This window comes from Nipponia nippon, unplaced genomic scaffold, assembly GCF_047370975.1.
Source record: "Nipponia nippon isolate SJK-2023a ecotype South Korea unplaced genomic scaffold, ASM4737097v1 scaffold_7, whole genome shotgun sequence".
Classification (NCBI taxonomy): domain Eukaryota; kingdom Metazoa; phylum Chordata; class Aves; order Pelecaniformes; family Threskiornithidae; genus Nipponia; species Nipponia nippon.
In genome coordinates, this window is record NW_028262391.1 from 54,277,582 (window position 1) to 54,297,381 (window position 19,800).

General features: G+C 45.6%; 3 protein-coding genes across 13 annotated transcripts in view; 2 read left to right on the top strand and 1 right to left on the bottom strand.

Annotated features, from left to right (window-relative positions):
- Positions 1-5,426: 5,426 nt before the first annotated feature.
- TERF2IP (TERF2 interacting protein) lies at positions 5,427-6,638 on the bottom strand. The gene is made up of 3 exons (XM_087740787.1): positions 6,596-6,638; positions 6,368-6,444; positions 5,427-5,870 (listed from the first exon to the last, which is right to left on the bottom strand). The coding sequence occupies exons 1-3, from the start codon at positions 6,636-6,638 to the stop codon at positions 5,427-5,429; spliced, it is 564 nt and encodes a 187-aa protein (XP_087596913.1).
- Positions 6,622-16,052, top strand: KARS1 (lysyl-tRNA synthetase 1). 3 transcript variants are annotated; one of them, XM_087740458.1, is made up of 14 exons: positions 6,622-7,016; positions 7,949-8,099; positions 8,310-8,475; positions 8,887-8,980; positions 9,254-9,440; positions 9,615-9,740; positions 11,706-11,825; positions 12,067-12,229; positions 12,317-12,490; positions 13,234-13,319; positions 14,003-14,088; positions 14,434-14,560; positions 15,462-15,605; positions 15,929-16,052. In XM_087740458.1, the coding sequence occupies exons 1-14, from the start codon at positions 6,637-6,639 to the stop codon at positions 16,013-16,015; spliced, it is 2,091 nt and encodes a 696-aa protein (XP_087596584.1). In that variant the 5' UTR covers positions 6,622-6,636; the 3' UTR covers positions 16,016-16,052. The 3 variants fall into 3 exon arrangements, with proteins under 3 accessions (XP_087596584.1, XP_087596583.1, XP_087596582.1); XM_087740457.1 differs by lacking the exon at positions 6,622-7,016 and adding an exon at positions 7,064-7,222; XM_087740456.1 differs by lacking the exon at positions 6,622-7,016 and adding an exon at positions 7,210-7,433.
- A 34-nt stretch (positions 16,053-16,086) lies between these two features.
- ADAT1 (adenosine deaminase tRNA specific 1) overlaps positions 16,087-19,800 on the top strand; it is a 37,764-nt gene continuing 34,050 nt past the window's right edge. For 7 of the 9 annotated variants that reach the window (XM_087740459.1, XM_087740462.1, XM_087740460.1 and 4 more), the window contains exons 1-3: positions 16,088-16,906; positions 17,700-17,768; positions 19,481-19,535. In XM_087740459.1, the coding sequence (XP_087596585.1) occupies positions 16,594-16,906; positions 17,700-17,768; positions 19,481-19,535 (437 nt within the window). In that variant the 5' untranslated portion in view covers positions 16,088-16,593. Of the gene's footprint in view, positions 16,907-17,699; positions 17,769-19,480; positions 19,536-19,800 lie in introns of all 9 variants that reach the window. The other 2 variants (XM_087740467.1, XM_087740464.1) reach the window with 2 other exon arrangements.

Genomic DNA, 19,800 nt, shown 5'->3' on the forward strand with positions numbered 1-19,800 from the left:
CCCCCCCCCATTCCCAGTTCACTGCTCCTTCTCCTGGTGCTCCTCTTCCCTGGCTGCCCTGGCTGCAGTCCCTTCCCCAAGGGCCTGTTCACTTTGTCAGCTGCCCTCATCATGCCACTGTAGTGCTGGTGAGGAGTGCTCATATTAAACTTGCCAGAATCGCATTTGGTGGTCACTATAGAAAAGTTACAACATCTACCTGGAGGACTAGACCTTGTTTGCATGTTATTAAAGAGTTGCAATATCTTGTTAAAAAGAGAAATATGTACTGCTGAATTTTAAAATTAGGGGATATAGTGACTGTGTTCGTATTTGAAGGTGTATAGGCAAGAAACAGTGTCCAGCCTCTACCTATCGTGTGTGTTTGAAGGGTGACAGAGAAGGATTCACCTTAACTGAATAGCAATCTCTAGCAGTAGGAAGAAGCCTCTTCTCAGAAATTCACAGCAGCTGGGTTGATTGGTTTTTTTGTACCAGAGAATTAACGAGGGTTTTGTTATGTGCTGATTCTGCTGAGGAAAGTAGGGAAAGTAACCTTACAGACAGGCATCGAGCAGTTATGTTGGTTAGCAAGAGAAGGTAGCTGCTAGCTAAAGAGTGGAGCTGTGCAATGAACCAATGAGCCATCCCCAGTTAACAGTCAGCTCCGAGACCACAAAGGGTAGCAGCCTAGAGAAGTGGGAGAGCTTCCCAGCCCAAAGCAGCTCTGTAGTCACCTTCACTGGGGTAGGCGTCAGCATTCCAGATCCTGTGTGTCCCTTTGGGGTAAGAGACCATCCTGCCGCAGCGAGGAAGAGAGTTGCAGGATGAATTGTGCAACAGCAAGGGGTGAGCGGGCGAGGTTAGGGGCCCAGCAAGGTAGCTCTAGATGCAGAATTGCTCAGCAGTGGGAAAGATGATATAGGCAGGAGGGAGGAGCCTTTCTTTCCATTTCCATTACCTTCAGTATTATTGTTAATTATTTAGATTTCACAGGCTGGTGTTTTGTCTTATCTGTGAAATTCTGCTTCTTCAAATGCCCCTGCGTACACTCATGCCTTGTAAGGGGTGGGTGGGCAGGGGCAGACCTCCGCTTGTTACCCAGTTAGTGGGGTTTTCCTGGTTTCTGGGTGCAGAACTAGATGAATGCCAGTGTTTCTGAAGGAGCCCTTTGAAATTGAATCCAGACATCTCTTACCACTAAACAGGGCCTAGCACATTGAATTATTCAGATGCACTACTAAGTCTGCACACCATACAAGCTGAATTTCTCCTATAGTTGCTGGTGATTCCTTCAGCATGAAGTCGGTCACTATCCAAATTTCACTTTCAGTCATGCTTTTCTTTTGGATGAAGCAATCAGCCCTGATCACCAAGGCTAAAACCATTTTAAAGCAGCTGTGGGTGGTTACAGGATGTTTGCTCCTCAGGGACATGGTTTCTTTCTGGAGACCACTAAGGGTTCCTCTATGTATGAATCTTATTGTTTAAAACAAAGCTCTTAATGGTTGGAAAGACTTCAGGTGCTATTTCTGTATCTTTCCAGAGTCTGAATTTCCATTTCATCATCTGTAAAACTGGAATAATACTGACTCAATTCAGAATCTTGTATTGTATAAAGAAAGGTTTGAAACTAGATTCATAAAGGAGATATCAGAAGTTGTATCTGACGTTTAGGCTTTAGTGACATTTACAGATCACTTGCTACCATAGCCCTGTGGACATCTATATTCCTAGAGCTAAACCCCTAATCCCTGCAAAGGGTGGGATGTTGTATAATATGGAAATCATAGTCTTACTACGAGGGATCCTGTTGTTGAATGACAAAATCCATGCTGAGCAGGCAGCGCTGGCATCACGGTGGTAAGTCCACTGAAAGCAAGGTATCTTCCTTCACACAGTGTTCACGCCAACGGAGAGCAGGCAGGCTGGCATAGAGCGGCAGGACTCGTACTGCGCCAGAGGCGCACAGCCACTGTATTTCTTTTAAAGTGCCTTTAAAATGGACCTTAACTCAGCTAAAAGCATGGAGTCTCAGAAGCCTGTTCTTACTGAAGTCATAGTAAAGAGCTTCCTACTTTATGTACCACGAAGCCTGTTTCTGAGCAAACACGGACTCTTTCCAGTACATTGCTAATTATGTCTCTACATTAACCAGTGTCAGCTTGAGTGGCATAAATTTTATTATGAATACTTGTTTTCAGTGGACTCAGTCAATTCTGTGTATCAAATGTTTAGCTGGACAAAAACCTTCATAGTGTTTCCAGTCACTCAGTAAACAAATGACATAAAAATAACATATGATGCATTTTCTTAATGTACTGTTTTGAAAATTACTTTAACGTCTGCTTCCTAAGCGTAATCAGAGAAAAAGCGGGATCGTTGATTTCAGTGTATCTTTACTAGATTCCGTTAGCTATGTTTCCTCAATACAACAATTGGTAAGATTTTATCTTTTGTGGAAGTAGCAAAGCCACACAGTGTGGTCACATGAAAATTTAAAGTTGTCTTAATGCAAGTAACGATGACTTAGAATACTTCTTGGAGGAGGGGAAAAAAACCCCCAACCAAACAACAAAAAACCCCAAAACTTTTAAAACGGTGAGTGTGACGTTTAAAACTATGGCTACATCCTTTGGAACATGCATAAAATAAAGATTATGGATGTCTGTTTAGAAACAAATGTCAAGTTTACATTGTGCAAGCTCAGAAGAGTAAACTCTGCTTTTATACCAATGAAGTGTAAGATGGAGAAGTCACCAATCAAAGGGACATTTAAAAACCGACTCTGGTTTTCCTGTCTGTTGCATTCCTTCAACCTGGTGCATGCAATCAGTTCTCCCCTGGTAACTTTAGTTATGAAAGGCCAGAATTCATCAATTTTGATGAATGCTGGCCAACTCTAAAAGGAAGCAAATGGGAAATACCCAAATTCCAGATAATAGTTTGCAGACCCAGTATTTCTGCCTCTGGAATTGTCCTTAACTCTAAGTTCTGGCATGCACATTGCCACTCTGCTCGCCCTTCTAGGTTTGCAAATATTGCTGCTCCATGCAATAATACAAAGAAGAAACTTGCATACTTCGTTGAGCTACAAAAAGAGCGTTCCCGATAGTACAGGGACCCGATGTTACCAAGGGAAGCCAAACTGTCTCCAGCATATTGGAAGGATTGTAGCTGTGTCTTGGGTAAGACAAAGCAGAGAAAAACAAGGATTTTTGTCATGGGAGAAGGCAGAGCCAGAATGCCTTGAGGAAGCACCATATGATGTAGTGACATCTTCAGGTCCTGTTGAAGTGGACTGAAGAGACCTAGACCCATGTGCCTGCGCCAGCAAGAGTGTCTCTGTGGATAAGCAGTGCCTTTCAGGAGTTCAGAACAGATGAAACAGAGCAACCTTCAGTAAGCTGTGCTCTTTATGTCTTAGTTCCTCCGCCTACTGAGTGCACCAAGCGCGTATGGAAGGGTTCTCGGTGCAAGACAATGTGTCTGTATGGTTCTGGAAAGGTAAAAGCACTGTATGCGGACTCAGAAGTTTGCATCGCATGTCTGACTAATCGCCCTGAAAGAGACAAACTCACTCTTAAAATAAGTGTCACTTAGAATTATAGAAAGGTATAAAAAGGCCTTACACCTGATCTTTTTACGTTGCAGCCATTTGATGCGTTCTGCCTCTCACTTTGAATTCTAGAGCAGGTTAAAGAAGACGACATTGAATTGTGAGGTTATGGTACTGCTGAGATGTGTACAACTGGTCTCCCCTTCATGAACCTGGTCATCAGGAGTCCTTGGATTTCAAATCCAGCTGGTAAGGTTTCTAATTTTTTAAAAACCTTACTACTTTATTTGCTATGGTGCACTCTCATGTTAAGTGCTCGTCGGGTCTTCCACACAAGTCCCAGGTAACCAGTCCGAGCAGCATGAACGTACCAAATCATTCTCACTTTTTCAGCAGGAATGACCTGTCCAGTGAAAGTGCGCAGTCTAAAGCAGAGTCTTGGCATTTATTTGGTTACATCGGTTAACTCCTCAGATAATCAGTTCGTGTTTCAGGACAGTGGTTTTCTGAAGTAGCAGTCTCATTATATCTAGTTATTGTTATAATTTGAATTTGGCTTAAAATCAGCAACTTCCTAATTCACCTTAATTTTTTGAGTGCCCGAGTGCAATAAGCAAAAACCTCAAAATATAACTCTAAGGAAAAAAAAAAAAAAAGAGTCTTTGCTTTTACAAGTCTATTTTATTTCACCAAAAGAATGAATTCCAGGTTTACAGGACTGACTTCAAATAATATTAAAATAGTGACCAGAGCACGACTTCAGGCTGCAAGTACTGAGTTTTTTAGATTGTGACTGTATACTAGCAATGATATTCCCTCTCTCTCAAAGATAACTTAGGTGATAGATACCTAAATAAACTCTGAGCACTCTTTCTTAACTTGTATCTCCTCCTTGAACTATTGCACGTGGCCCTGAAAGCTGGTCTGCTTTTTCCAACTAAACTATATGGTCTGGTACAAGCGTTACTTTGCCTGAATTAAAGAAGCTGGGACTCCTCAATCAGTAGAGAAGCAAGCTGGGGCAGAGCTATTCATTGTTTTTGAAATCACGAAGCAAGATGGCACAGTTAATGTTGTTAAACAAACCCCGCAATATTAGCACTGAAGAACAGGTGCTGAAAGTGGTAATAAAAATTCAGATGGCCGTCTGCTGGCCTGAGGTTTTAACTGACAGATCCCTGCAACATGAGACTGAGTACCAGAATGTCACAGTGACCTTTTTTGGCCATTCCCAGTACACATGTCCGCTCTGAGACATCTCAGCATTCATTTATGAGACCAAGTACCTCATCTTCTGGCATGAATGTTCTTGATCCCTCTTTTTGAACAGTTACATTTTCATTGTTATTGTCTCCAAATGTCTGCTGCTAATCAAGGTTCATTCACAACAACAAAAGAGACCGACAACAGCTGGCAGGGCAGGTTATTAAATGATCATCCACAACAGTCTGAGGTAACAGACACACGACAGAGAGCAGGCTGCTATTGTGCACTAATAATGCATTACAGGTTAGAGCGCTTAATGTGATTCTGTCAGATTTTGGTGCCAACCCAATTCAAAATCCTTTGCGTGCAGCAATGTACAGGTAGGACTGTCAGCTGCTTTGTATAGGAGATACACGTTTTAAAGCAAATCTTCAGTGAAAACTTGATACTGCATAGAACCTTTCTCTTAACCATCTTCTACTTTTAAATGTTTAGTATACTCAGTGTTACAAATAAAAATCAAATACAAAATAGGCCTTTTATAAAAAAAATCATTTTAAAGCATTTCTGAAACTTCAGAATGTTGCATCAAATTTTGCATCACATTTGCATTTCTAAAATGACTTTGTTTTTCAAGTTCCTCCCACAGTCCTAGACGAGTCATTCCCCTCTGCTTTGTTATCTAACTTTTCCTAAACGCTACCCGCTTTGCTACGTTTTCAGCTCCAAATTTTGCTATCAATTTATTTCTGACACGTTCATCATCTTTTTGCAATTCCAAATCATCCTCTCTGCTCCATACAGGGTACCCATCCAAGCGCTCCCCTGTCTGCAGAAAGTATAAAGTAGTCTCCACTTCACCAGTGTTTTTCAGAAAGGCCTGCGTAACAGTGAACAGGTCCATGCCAAACTTCTCCATGAAGTGCTGCATAGTTTTTACTACTTCTCCCACCACACTGGAAGAAGAGCAAGTGCTTGTTGGTCTTTCTTCCCTTTGTAACTGAGTGTCAGGGAGAGCACAGTCCTCCGGTCCAGCTTTCAAACCAGATTCTGTTTCTCCTGGGGACTTTCCCCCTCCATCTTGTGTAGAAAGTTCTTCTGAAATGTCCGAAGTGTCGCTTCCTGACTAAAAGTAAGAGAAGTGGAGTCATCAATTAGGCATGGTATTTTCTGGCAAGCTGCTTCTATCGCTGCTACCCAAACACCTCCCCCTGTGACTCTACTGTACATAAAAAAAAAAAATCTCAGAAATTGCTAGGCATAGTAAAGTTCAGTGACTGAAGTGAAGCCGTATGTGTTAACGAGGATATAAAAGATCACAGAAAAGCATGAAATATAAGGGAGAATTTGAACAAACTAAGTATAAAAGGCAAATGTTAACGCAAGCGCAGGAACGTTTTATGTCTGCAGTGAAAGGATGACTTCCATTTGCCCACACAGCTTTTAACGTGACGACACCGTCACATTAATTTCCTCACGTTAACTTGGGCAGAAAATCAAACTCAGGGAACAGGTCGCAGTGAGGCACCGCTGTCACAAGCCACAGAGTTCACGGCTGACGTGAAGCGGCCGCTTCGCCACAGCAGCAGGGACGTCACGGCTCGCTCAAGCCCAGACGCTTACCTCCGTGCTTTCAAACTCCCGATTAGCCGCCTCGAAAAGACCCGTGCTCTGCGCGGGCTCCTCCGTCTGCCGGGGCTCTGCGGGAACACGCGGGCGTCGAGTGCCGGGCCACCGCGGGGCCCGGGGCCGCGGCCGCCCCCTCCCCGCCGCCCATCGGCCTCCTCTCACCCCGGCCGCCCCCCCGGCCCGCCCCGCTCCGCCAAGCCCCGCCGGCTGCGCCCAGCTCACCCCCGAGCAGCGGCCGCAGGTGCCGCAGGTAGCGGTCGCGCATGGCCTGCCAGCTGTGCCGCGTCAGGCCCGCCCGCTCCAGCTCCTTCCAGAGCGCCCGGCCGCTCGCCCGCGCCTCGCCCCGCCCGCGCACCGCCCGCAGCAGCGCGGCGTCCTCCGCCTCCGTGAAAGCCAGGCGACCGCGCGGCGCGGCGGCGGGCGGCGCGGCGGGCGGCGCGGCGGGCAGCCGGAAGGGCTCCAGCGGCAGCCGCCGGTTGCGCTCCACGCACTCCGTCACGTACTCGGTGGAGACGGCCCCGCCGGGCGCCGGCTCGCCCGGCTGCGCCAGGAGCACGGCTCCCGGCTCCTGCACGCGGCACAGCCGCCCGCCGCCCGCCAGCACCAGGGGCGCCAAGCGCAGCTTGGCCAGCCCGGGCCGCACGTAGAACCGCATCGGGCTCCCGTCCTCCCACAAGAACAGCGACCGCGACCGCGCCGCCGCCGCCGCCGCGCCCTCGCGTTCCGCCATCGCCGCGCCGGGCGCGCAGGCGCGGGGGCGCCGGAAGAGCCGGCGGGAGCTGGGAAGATGGCGGCGGCGGCGGAGCGCCCGTGTGAGGCGGCGGAGACCGAGTCGCGCCTCAGCAAAAAGTGAGGGTGGGCGGGCAGGCGGAGCCGGGCCGCGCCGGGCTGGGGAGGCGAGGCGAGGCGAGGCGAATGTCCGGCCGCCGCGGTGCGCGTCTCCGCCAGGTGATCCGCCGGAGCGCGCCATGCTGAGCCCCGCCGCCGCGCGGCTCCGCGCCTGGGCCTGGAGGGCCGCGCCCGCGCTCCGATGGCGCCAGGCTCTTCACGACCGAAGCAGGTCCGTTCTGTGCGGCCTGGCTGGGCCTGCTGCTGTCGTCCAGAAGTCCCCGGCCGGCGGGGTCGGGAGCCGCGGGAAAAGCCCGGCGGCCGTGGGCGCTGGGGGGCCGGCCCGGGCTGCGAGGGCGGCTGCGGGAACCCGAAGTCGCGCCTGACTTTTTGCGGTGCGGAGTTTGCCGTAGTTCGCTTACGCGCTGCGTGGGCTTGCTGCGCTCTCACGTGTAAAATGGCCTGCCGAAGGTCCTTGGGCACAGAGGCGCACGTCCTCGAGGTCCGTTTATGTGATGTTTAATTCCGTCTTAACTTTCTCTGAGTATTTGTATCTCATAGAAGGTGAGCTAAAAGAGTTCAAAGAAGAAAATGCTTAAACGTGCTTAAGGATTACTTTTACTTTTGAGCAGAGCAAGAGAAATGGCAAGGTTATTTGTGCAGTAAGCCTTTGGCAGAATCCTGCCAAGTGTTTCTGTGCAGAAGTGTCAGAGTACCTGCCGCATCTGGTTTCCTTCTCTTTTGCAGTGAGCTGAAGAGACGTTTAAAGGCTGAGAGGAAAATAGCTGAAAAAGAGGCAAAGCAGAAGGAGCAAAGTGAAAAACATTCAATTAATCCTTCCTTGACTTCTGACTCTGAGAATAACATCGGTGCTGATGAGGAAAGCTTGGATCCAAACGTGAGCATCTAGCCTCATGCTTATTACGCTTCTGAGAATAAATGTTATTGATTTACATTTGATTTTTTTTTTATTCAAGACTAATTAAATGGTTAAAAGGGGAGAGACCTAAATATTCCTACATAAGGGCAGCTGTGTTTTAATTTACAACCTATAAAATATTTTCAGTTTCTAACAAAATCGTTTGGTTTTGTTTGTTTCCGGTGACAGCAATACTACAAGATCCGTAGCCACGCAGTCCAGCAGCTGAAGGGCACCAGCGAAGATCCCTATCCTCACAAGTTCCACGTGGACATCTCTCTCGCAGATTTTATCGAGAAGTACAGTCACCTGCAGCCAGGAGATCACCTGACAGACATTACAGTGAGAGTAGCAGGTAAAGGCTTATCTGGGATACAGAAAGATGGTCTCTTGCTTTGCTAAGCCAAGTTTTAGCTGCTTTTAGTGATGGGGTGGTTGCTTTTCGAGTTTTGCCTATACCCCATTACTCGGTCCTGATGTCTGTAGCAGTGTTAGACTATTCAGCACACGTCCTTTCAGACTGAGTGGACCGTGCAGCATCCTTTACAACTACGAGATCAGATTGTGATATGGGCTCTAAGACCCAAAGTTTGTATGGTCTTTTGTGCACTGATATTAATTTTGAGACTTAACTGCTTCTCTTCCACGGTCAGTGATCGGTTCAGAGCTGGTGATCCTTTGTCCAAGTGGTAATACTGTGGCTTTTGCCCTTGTACCCTTCTGGTAGGGACTCTTTTCCTGATGTCCTGCATACTTTGATATTTAGGTCGAATCCATGCAAAGCGTGCCTCTGGAGGGAAGCTGATTTTCTATGATCTTCGTGGCGAAGGAGTCAAGTTGCAGGTCATGGCAAATTCCAGGTAAGCAGAGGTATTCCCAGTAGCGTTCTAACCCAAACTGCATTCTAGGGCCCAGAGATCTGTATTTGGGCATTCTGTTCCTTTATCTCCGTAGGCTATTCGTCTTTGGGTTGGCTTAGGCAGCCAGGTAATGTTTTGCGTAGGATGTTGTGGTTGGCTTCCCTGCTAGAAGAATCCTTTTTTTTAAAAGATTTGGTCTGGGGAGAGACTTGCAGGACAGTTTGGAATGATGAATTTTAAACAAAACTGCTTACACTGGTTTTGTAATTACAGGCTCTACAAATCCGAGGAAGAGTATTTCCGTATTAACAACAAGCTGCGTCGTGGGGACATTATTGGTGTGGAGGGGAATCCTGGGAAAACAAAGAAAGGGGAGCTGAGTATTATTCCTTATGAAATAACTCTGTTGTCTCCATGCCTGCACATGTTGCCTCATCTTCACTTTGGCCTCAAAGATAAGGTACTTGTCATACCTGTCACTCTTGGAGGCAATTTGACAGATAGGTCTGAATGGATGACCTTTTAGATCTGCCGATGGTGTCAGTCAATAAAGGAACATTAGTTTTGTTTTGGTATGTTTCCCTTTGGCAGCATGTTTTGTCTAGCTTGTTCTAATGGTATTTGTTCTTTTCAGGAAACTAGGTATCGTCAGAGATACTTGGATTTAATTCTTAATGATTATGTGAGACAGAAATTTATAACCCGTGCAAAGATCATTACGTACATTCGGAGCTTTCTAGATGAGTTGGGCTTCCTTGAGGTAAGGCTTCAGTGTTTATTTCTCTCTGCATACTGAGTGTGTTTAGAGCTTCTCAGCTTCAAGGATGGTTTATATTCAGGCTCATATGCAAAATATTTACAGAAGTGAGAATAATTACCTCAGCACGGTGTGTTTTATCAGTTTAATGTAATGAGAGCCATTCCTTTCCTCTCTTTTTAACATTAGAACTATTCCTCAGTTGGGGAGGTTATGACTCAGGAAACTTTTATCAAGGTAGCACTTCAAACTACTGCTGCCCTTTCCTTATTTCAGTAAACTAAGGTGGAGATAACATCTTTGAAGGGGCGTTTTGCCTCTGGAGGTAAATGCAGGTTTTACTTCCTGTAAGTAAAATTGGTTTTATATTAAGATCTATTGCGGAGTAGCATACGAGAAAATAATACTAGCTCTGCTCTCTGTTGCATCCAGATTCTTGGTTGTACTTTACAGTTAGCAAAAAGATTAGAGCTTAATGTAGTTTATTTACAAGTGTTTATCAACTGAATCTGCAAAAGCTGCCAGTGGGAGTTTTTTGAGAGCAGTGGGAATCCGAACCTATGCTATGTCATCTCTGTCATATGTGTAATGGCTTTAATGTCTTTCTTTTGTTTTTTTTTTTCCAAATAATTCTTAATCAAGTAACTTAATCAAAAAGGACCATGAGAGTCCTTCTCAATTTATATGAAGTTCTGACTTGATGTTGGAATAATGGAGTAAGATACTTAGGCTTGGCAAGAATGTTGGGAATAAAACAAAAGGCAGAGAAGTCAGGGAATGACCTGCTATACAATAGAGTGCAGTCTGGAGGTACATGAATTGGGCAGTGCTCAGTCACACCAGTACTCCATACGGCACAGTGTAGTCTCAAGCCATGGACAGATACTAGTTAATTTCAAGAAAAATCAGCCAGACTGTCATGGGTATTGGATTGTGCTCTTCAGCTGATTGTCATCCACAGCTTCTCTGGGCAATCTGTGCCAGTGCCTCACAACCCTCACAGTGAAGAACTTCTTCCTCATGTCCAATCTAAATCTACCCTCTTTCAGTTTAAAGCCATTTGCCCCTTGTCCTGTCACTGCAGGCCTTGTAAAAAGTCTCTCTGTTCCTTTCTTAGAAGCCCCCTTTATATATTGAAAGGCCGCAAGGAGGTCTTCCCGAAGCCTTCTCTTCTCCAGGCTGAACAACCCCAGCTCTCTCTCAGCCTGTCCTCATAGGAGAGGTGCTCCAGGCACCTGACCATTTCCGTGGCCCTCCTCTGGACCCGCTCGAACAGGTCCACCTCTTTCTTGTACTGGGGCCCCAGAGCTGGACGCAGGGCTCCAGGCGGGGCCTCACGAGAGGGGAGCAGAGGGGGAGAATCCCCTCCCTCGCCCTGCTGGCCCCACGTCGTCTGAAGCAGCCCAGGATACAGCTGGCTTTCTGGGCTGCAAGCGCACATTGCCGGGTCGTGTCCAATTTCTCATGCACCAGTATCCCCAGGTCCTTCTCTGCAGGGCTGCTCTCAATCCCTTCATCCTCCAGCCTGTACCGATGCTGGGAATTGCCCTGACCCAGTGAAGGAGCTTGCACTGGGCCTTGTCGAACCTCATTTTCTGCAACGTAGAGAGATGATTTTGTGACAATACCACAGCCCAGTTCCTGGCTTTGATAACATGAATGCAGGAGGTTCACATTTATAGTAAATATGAATGATTCTTAATAGCAACAAATAGTTTAAGTAATTTATCTTTACTGACTGCATGGGAGAAGTGCTCTTTAGTTCGGAATTGTTTTCATATACTGGAATGTCAAAAAATAAATGAAATACAGAGCTTTTTCATCAAAGCTAGCTGTGGTTTGTTTGTTTGCTTGATCGACAGAGTTCTGCTTTGGAAACAGATTAGATGAGAGCAGGGCATTGAGGTAGGAGCCTGGAAATATTTCTGCCACTGTTAAATTAATTTCTTTGTTGTTACTATTTTACAGATTGAAACTCCTATGATGAATATAATTCCAGGTGGAGCTGTGGCAAAACCGTTTATTACGTACCACAACGAACTGGATATGAATTTATATATGAGAATTGCTCCAGAGCTTTATCATAAGGTAAAATACAAGCCCCTCATGGCTAAGCCTATATTGTCCAGACTCTTATGGTCTTATTCTAAGAAAGTAAATGTAGCTAAAATGAGGATTATTCTTGAAGAAAGGTGAGACTCATTGGACTGGAGGAAAGAAAAGTTATTTGAATGAGATTTGTAAGGTTGCATTGTGGTTGTGTGTGTTTGAGCTCTCTTTAGTTCTTCTTCAAAAGTTAGTGAGTTTACTAGAATTTCCTTTTGTTTAGATGGTGGTGGTTGGAGGCATAGACAGAGTATATGAAATTGGGCGTCAGTTCCGGAACGAAGGAATCGATTTGACTCACAACCCTGAGTTCACAACTTGTGAATTCTATATGGCTTATGCAGACTACCACGACTTGATGGAAATTACAGAGAAGTTGCTTTCAGGTGACGTACGCAATAGTAATTAGAAAAGAGTAAGAAGAATTCCGTATTGTGTGGCATACTCTTCTAAATGTCAGGTTCCTTTTGCAGGGATGGTGAAACATATTACTGGAAGTTACAAGATCACTTACCATCCAGATGGTCAAGATGGACAGGCCTATGAGATTGATTTTACCCCTCCCTTCCGGCGAATTAACATGGTGTATGATCTGGAAAAGGTCCTAGGAGTGAAATTTCCATCAGCTGAGTGTTTTGAAACTGAAGGTTAGATGCTGAGTATGAATGTCCTAGCATTCTTCCTTAACAAAAAGAGGGCAAAAGGTCTCAAGTTCTCAGCCTGCAGCCTGTCGGCTGCTTTTTTGAGGTGGTACTGACACATGGGATTGCTTTTCTCTGGTTTTGTCTGTTACCTAAGAGTCCAGAAAGAAGCCTTCATGCCTTGCAGTCTTTGGCAGGATCTGACTCTTTTGCCTTTTCCTTTGTTGAGTATATGCGACGCTGTATACTCAAGAGGCATGATCTGGGGACTTCTTGATCTGTTGAAAAGACCCAGCTTTTTATTTCTTATCTCTTCTGTCTCACGTGCAGTTGAGTCTCCATGCCTGTGATCATAGGTTAGGAGTATGATTATTCTGGGATTTTTTCAAAATGTGTGTATGTGCTATTTTATTCCTGGAATCCAGAGCCATAAGGAAATGAGTTCTTACACTTTTTAGTGGTATTTCCTCCCCACCCCATTTTTTTTTTCCAAATAATAATGTCCAGCAGTCATGTGGGGTTGTGCCTAACTGTTGTCAAGTTTCTGAAATATAAAATAACTTAAATTTTAGTGTAAACTGATTAAAAACAAACAGTGTTTTTGCAGATGGACGTTTAAGCTCATGTTTTCCATGATTTCTACCACTAAGATCTTATAAATCACTCTAAGACACGTTGAAGGATGCAGAAAGAAAAAAACATGGTTGCCTTGGGTGGCTTTTTCTAATTTTTGTCTACAACAATTTCAGAAACTCGCAGGTTCTTTGATGACCTTTGTGCAGAGAGAAATGTTGAGTGTCCACCTCCCAGGACAACAGCCAGGCTTCTTGACAGAGTAAGTAAAGGTGGTGGTTTTATGATCCTTTGAGGATCTATCTCTATCAACAGAAGTCTCTTCAGAGCAACAGTTTAGCTGCATCTGGGAAAACATGCTGAAATGCACTTCATCTATTTCTGTATCACAGTGAGAAAACTTGCTGTGTCAGAATCTTTTTTTTTGCATTGTCTACACCAAAATGTAGTTTACCGATGCCTGCTTAATGTGAGTGCTGGAGGATTTTAGTTTGATAACTGGTCTCTTGAGCTTAAAGCAGATCTGCTTTATCTTATGTCAGTTTTGTCTGTGAGATCTGTGCATTTGTATGTACCTTACGAAACTGGTAGGCTTACCATACGCTTCTTCTATCAACTGTATTAAGTCTTTTCCTTTGTACCCAGAATATTGCCTGATAGCTGTTTTTCTGCTGCTTTTCCTATTGGCTTTTGTTGTAATGTCCAAATTGAATTATGTTACTAATTTTTATGCATTTTTTGCTATGCCATTTTTCTTACCCAACTGTGACACACACTCTCTGTTAATGAAGACGTTACCATGATCAGGAATTCTTATTTGGGAAACTTCTCAGTTTTACGGTACCTTCTTCAGTAGTGAAGAGAGAGAAGTAGGATGTTTGGGAAAGGCGGTGCTAGGAAAGTGATATTGTACTCTACATAATTGTTTTGCTTTTGTTTTCCCAGTTAGTCGGTGAATTCCTGGAAGTCACTTGTATCAACCCTACATTCATCTGTGACCACCCACAGATCATGAGTCCTCTAGCCAAATGGTAAGAGTATGAGTCACGGTCAGTGTGTAACTCTTTCAAACCCTCTACTCCTACTTTATTAAAAAGAAAAAAAAAACAAAGGAGCAAAAAGAAGTCACATAGGTGAAAACAGAGATTTTTATGTTGTATACTAGTTTGTGAATTCTAACACTAGCCAAGGTAGACATTGGTTCCTGAGCTGTGTAACCCATCATCCAGGGAAGAGGTGTGCTGATGCTTAGTAGTTTGAAGTTCTGACAGCGGTTACTGCTAAGTGTGGGTAATCCTCCTGAAGTAATGCGTGTGCTCTTCGCTTCTGTAAAGATGTTTATTTTAAGGTGTGGTTGTTTTGTCATCTTCACATAGGCATCGCTCTCATCGGGGACTAACAGAACGCTTTGAACTTTTTGTGATGAAGAAGGAAGTGTGCAATGCGTACACGGAACTTAACGATCCTTTCCGGCAGCGGCAGCTTTTTGAGGATCAGGCCAAGGTACGGTGTCTTGCTGATAGTGAATCAATGATACAGGCACGTAAGCAAAGAATATTTCCTATGTTTATTCCAAATCTGTCATTAGTCCCTACTGCTGAAAAGGGTTGTTATTACTTTGAGCAGACATACGATTATATGTATTGAATGAAAATTTGCCTGAAAATGTAATGTTAAGGTGGAGATTGGGATGAAGGATGGCAGTTCACATTTCAGGTTTTCAGTCAGGCAGAAAAGTTTGCTTCAACAGTCTTTTGTAAAGTCTTCCTTCAAACTGCATGAGCAAAAATGCTTATTGTTTCAACACTTGGCATTTTCTAAATTTGAGAGGGTTGGCTAGCCCGCGTTTTTATTCTTATGACTTTTAGCACTTGGAGGCTGTCAGTGTCAGATGTGTTAGTTACCATCTCAGTGTAGGGTTTTTAAATCGTTTTACTTGAGGGGAAAAAAGCAATCCCTAAATGTTGTTTCATGGAGCAACTACTGATGATTCAATTATGCTTCCTAGTTGTTTCTGCAAACATTAAGGGGGGGGGGCTGCAAGCAGTAAAGAACCCGAGAAGCCTTTGAAAGCAATTTATTCCACTGTCATCTGCTGACATGTGGCCCTGGACATAGCTTTTACTGAAGTGAAGGACCCGGGCCTTTGTCTAGAAAGGAAACTTGCAGATCAGAAAGCAGTGGAGCCCAGAGCTGTTTCAGAAGCACCTGTACAAGCGACCTCCACAGTTCTGCAGGTGCTGAGAGTCCTTCATCTGTCACTGATGCAGCTGTACAGGGCTTTGGTTCATCAGTTCCATGGCTGCTACAAACATTGATATTGCTCCTTTTTGGTAGGGGTTAGCAGAAGTGGCACTATCTAGCTCTGTGCAACCCACCTTTTACTATTAATTTTCTCATTTAGGCAAAAGCTGCAGGCGATGATGAAGCCATGTTTATTGATGAAAACTTCTGCACTGCACTGGAGTACGGCCTTCCTCCTACAGCTGGCTGGGGCATGGGAATTGATCGCTTCACCATGTTCCTTACAGATTCCAATAACATCAAGGTAAATGTGAGGAACGGCAGCGCCTGCTGCTAAGCTCCGTCGGAGAACAGGGAATGAGATTCTGCAAAGCAGGCCAGCTCTCTCACAAAACAAATAACGGACAGCGCAGCCGCGTGGGGTTCTTTAGGATGCGAAGTCCACCCCAGGAGAGCTCTCCTTTGTCGCGCCGGCTTAGAGATCTCCGCAGAGCCCGCGCAGGCGGCGCTCGGCGCCGCGGCGGAGGGCGCGGGAGGCCGGGGCGCGGCCGCGGGATCCCGCTCCCCCGGCGGGGGGCGGCGGGCGGCCCCGGCGCTCGCTGACGCTGTCGCTGTCCCTTTCCGCAGGAGGTGCTCCTCTTCCCCGCCATGAAGCCGGAGGACAACAAGAAGGAGGCGCAGCCCGAGCAGGCTGCCGAAGGCACCTCCGTCTGAGGCCCGCGGGCCCTCAATAAACGCCGCGCGCTCTGCCGCCCGTCTCCGTGTCTTTGTCTGCGCCTGCGCAGGAGCCGCCGCTCCCGGCGGGCTCCGCGCGGGGGGGGGGCGTGGAGCAGCTGCGCGTGCGCGGGGCGGGTGTCGCCGAGGCGGGGGCGCGGCGCGGCGCGGGGTCTTCGCTGCCTCCGCCCGGCCCGGCCCGGCCCGGAGCGGCGGCGTCACCCCGGCGGGTCGGGGCCGCGCCGAGGGCCGCCTGCTGCGCACCGGCGCCGCACCGGCTCGCTCGGGGCGCTGGCTGCCCCGGCCGTGCGGCTCCGCGCTCCCCGACCGCTGGGGGCGGGCGGAGGCCCGGAGGCCCCGCTCCGGGTGCGGTGGCGCCCGGCGCCTCAGATGTGATGCGGGGACGGCGGTGTGAGGAGCGCTGCTGGCCGCTGCGTGGCGGGAGCCTTGGGAACCCAGCAGTCTCCCCTGCTGCTGCACTAGCAGGGTGCTAGCATCGCTTTTTATTCCTAGCGATTTGGAAGAAAAGTTTTTTATTTCACGTGATATATTTCTTATACATAATCCTGAAAGGGGTGATGCACTTAGGCCTTGGATATCGGAATCTGGTCCAGGAAGGTGTCGCACAGAAGAAGGCAGTAGGGTTTGAAGACGTGGGGGTTGTTAATTGGTGGTGTGACGGGACGCAAGTCTGTTCAGAACCTGCACTTGCACCAGGAGCCATGTGGTCAGCTGACGACATTGCTGAGCTGTGTTACCTGCATTATAGGACCAGACTCCCTAAGCAGGGGAAGCCAGATCCAAACAGGGAATGGACTTCACTGGCAGCTGTTGTCAAAGTGGAGTCTGCAGCCCAAAGAGAGGTTCTTGCTAGTCCAGGGAATCTGCAGGGTAAGAATGAGTTGTGGGGATTGGGGCAGGGGGGCAAGGGGGAGAGGAGGTGGCAGTCCTTGATGCTCTGCTTTTTTTGGTTTTGTTTGGTTTTTTTCCTCCCAAGATACCTTTAAAAAAAAACATACACCCCTTCCTGCCCCATTTCTGTCTCCACCCAAATTCTTCACTCTTTGTCATTGTAAAAGCTTTTATAGCTTCTGTCTAGAAAGACATGGTTGTAGTGAAATGCTGTTCTTCCCAGACTGTAACTAAGATGATGAAAGCCTGCGTTTGGCTGTTCGCTAAGCGGCAAAAGTCTAGGCAGGACCTGAATTCCTAATGTAAACCCTTGCAAAAGCGTGTTCGGCTGCTGTTTGAAAGAACCTAGAAAGGTCTCAGTTTGCTCTCCTTTAACAGACTGCCTTATTACATTGCGTGTTTGTGTTAGTTCACCATCATCTTCTTTTCCCTTACTGGCACTTCCATGTTGTCACGCAGACTGTATCCCATGCTTCTCTCTTATGTGTTTGAGGAATCCTATGCCAGCGTCCACTCTGTGTTGCCTAGTATATCAAGCCTGTGTTAGCACTCCTGCCATGGGATCATAGACTTTTTCTGGCACTGGTGCTTCTGCCTGCCTGCTCTGTTCAGTTCTCCAGCTGATACTGTTTCCTTTCTGGAATGTCACCTGGCCTGCCTCCCTGTACCTTCCCTTCTACACAGCGTTGTCCGTGTTGTCTTACTGGAATGACTGTACGAGAACAATGCTTCTGGCCATAGTTCGTTCAGTTAATGTTGTTTCTTTTTTCAGTAACGAAGGAAGTTGTTGCTATGGGAACTGGAACAAAATGTATTGGCCAAAACAAAATGAGAAAAACTGGTAAGTGTGTTGTAAAATCCAAGAACAGACTACCTATGGTACCTTCTTTCTTGCTGATGTCATAGAATCAATGAAAATGTCCAAGGAATTGAGCTCAGACTTCTGGGTTGAAACCAGAAGTATAAGGCAGACTTCACCTCGTCAAGAAGAGAGGGGCTTAGGCAGCTAGAATGGCTGCCCTGAAACTTTGCTGCACGTGCTGCCTTAAAGGTGAATAAACTTTTTATGTGTGGAAGTGTGTAGTTTAGGCCCTGAGTCTGCATACCCAGAGACTTCATAACTGAAAGCAAAACAAAACATAAGCAAAAGAATTGTGCTTCAGTCGCCTGTTACAGTCTAGTTTTTTTGTGGTCTGATGCAAAAGATACCACTGCTGAGTTAGGGCAGGGGTGACTCTAGAAAGGTACTAACAGGCTTTTTCTCCCTTACTGTATATTCTGTAGCTAGATAGTTTTGAGTGTTTGTACAATAAATGCATGGGATAGGTACGTGACTTCCCACAGCTACCATTTCTTACCATTTATCGTAGGACTTTCCTTGCTCTGCATGTCCATTTTTTTTATTCAGAATGTATCTGTCTCCTCTCCTAGGAGAGGGGAGAAGCCATAGTAATTAATGCTGAAAAGTGACTAAGGAGGAAAAGTGTTTGTGAATATGTAGCTACAGGGCTTTCTACCTTCTTTAGACTTCAGAGGAGGAGTAGAGCTGGATAGGAGAAACGGTTTTGCATGCATTGATTTTAGGCTGTTTCGCGTTCTGTATAACGTCCTTCATATCGAAATGAATTAGTGGAGAAAAAGAGAAGAAACTAAATTCTGTATCTTAGATTTCTGTGGATGTTTCTTGTGACTTAGCCATCTTAGAAGAGTATTAGTACAGACATTTTTCTGATTGATTTAGGAAAATTGTGATTAAACTGTTGTACTACTAACAATGTAGATGTTAAGAGTCAAAGTAGAAATCTGACTGGAAAAAAGGAAAGCTAGTTCCTCTCTCTGTTGTTTGTCTTGAGTAATCTTAAGTTTAGAGAACATTTTCCTCTTATGATAACGTTCATTTATTTTTAAATTAACTTGGTTGGTAGGTCATGTTAATGATTATCTGTTAGAGAACCTTTAAACTTTTAGAACTGTTAAAGAGGACTTTTATCACCTGGCCTTTCATTCCTGAAATAAAAGCTGATCTACAGATCCTGTTCCTTTAGAAACTGCATTAGGCAGGCACTGCAGGAAGTTTGAAGATAAGATGTGTAAACCTGGTAAATATCAGAATTACTTACAAGAAAAGTAATTTAAATTGTAGGACATAGTAGGACGCTTCAACCAAAAGCTTAACAAACACTTGAAATTTTCTGGATGTTATGCTTAATCTGAGAATAACAAGATTTACTTTTAAGAACAAACATCAGGGAGGTTTTGAAGGAAGCCAGTGTTTATTCAACTCAAAGGATTTCAGATATCAGAAGAGTTAAAATTTGGTTTTTAAACAAGTCTCTGACTTGCTGCGGAGTGAAGACTTTTATCCTTCATTCGTGTAGGCTATTGACCTCCTTTTGTAGTGACTGGAAGTTTAAATATCTTGGAATAACCTAATACCAATGTTAAACCTTCAAATGCTAACAAATCTGGAGAACTGTCAGCTGTCAAATTCTGGTTGTTTTGTTCATCTCCTTTTCAGTAACGATGCGTATTCTCATTTGGTTGTTGCTTTAGGAGACATTCTGAATGACAGTCATGCTGAAATTGTGGCCAAGAGAAGCTTCCAGAGGTGAGGCGTGAAGTTCACGTGCTGTTATTCAGTGCCACTTGAGGTTGTTTGTTGTGATACAAATGGTTTTGACCTATAGCTGAAATAGCCAGATTTTGCAGCTTTAGGGATGAGAATATCATAAAAGAGACAGTATTACTTCTGTGTAGGCAACACTTTTTTCCCCTTTGTTAGCAGGAGTTTAACCTAATTTTTACACTTCTGGGTGGTGTTAAGGCCCTTTCACAAAAGCTTGTTTCTTCCTCATCCTTGTAGAGCCTCTGTG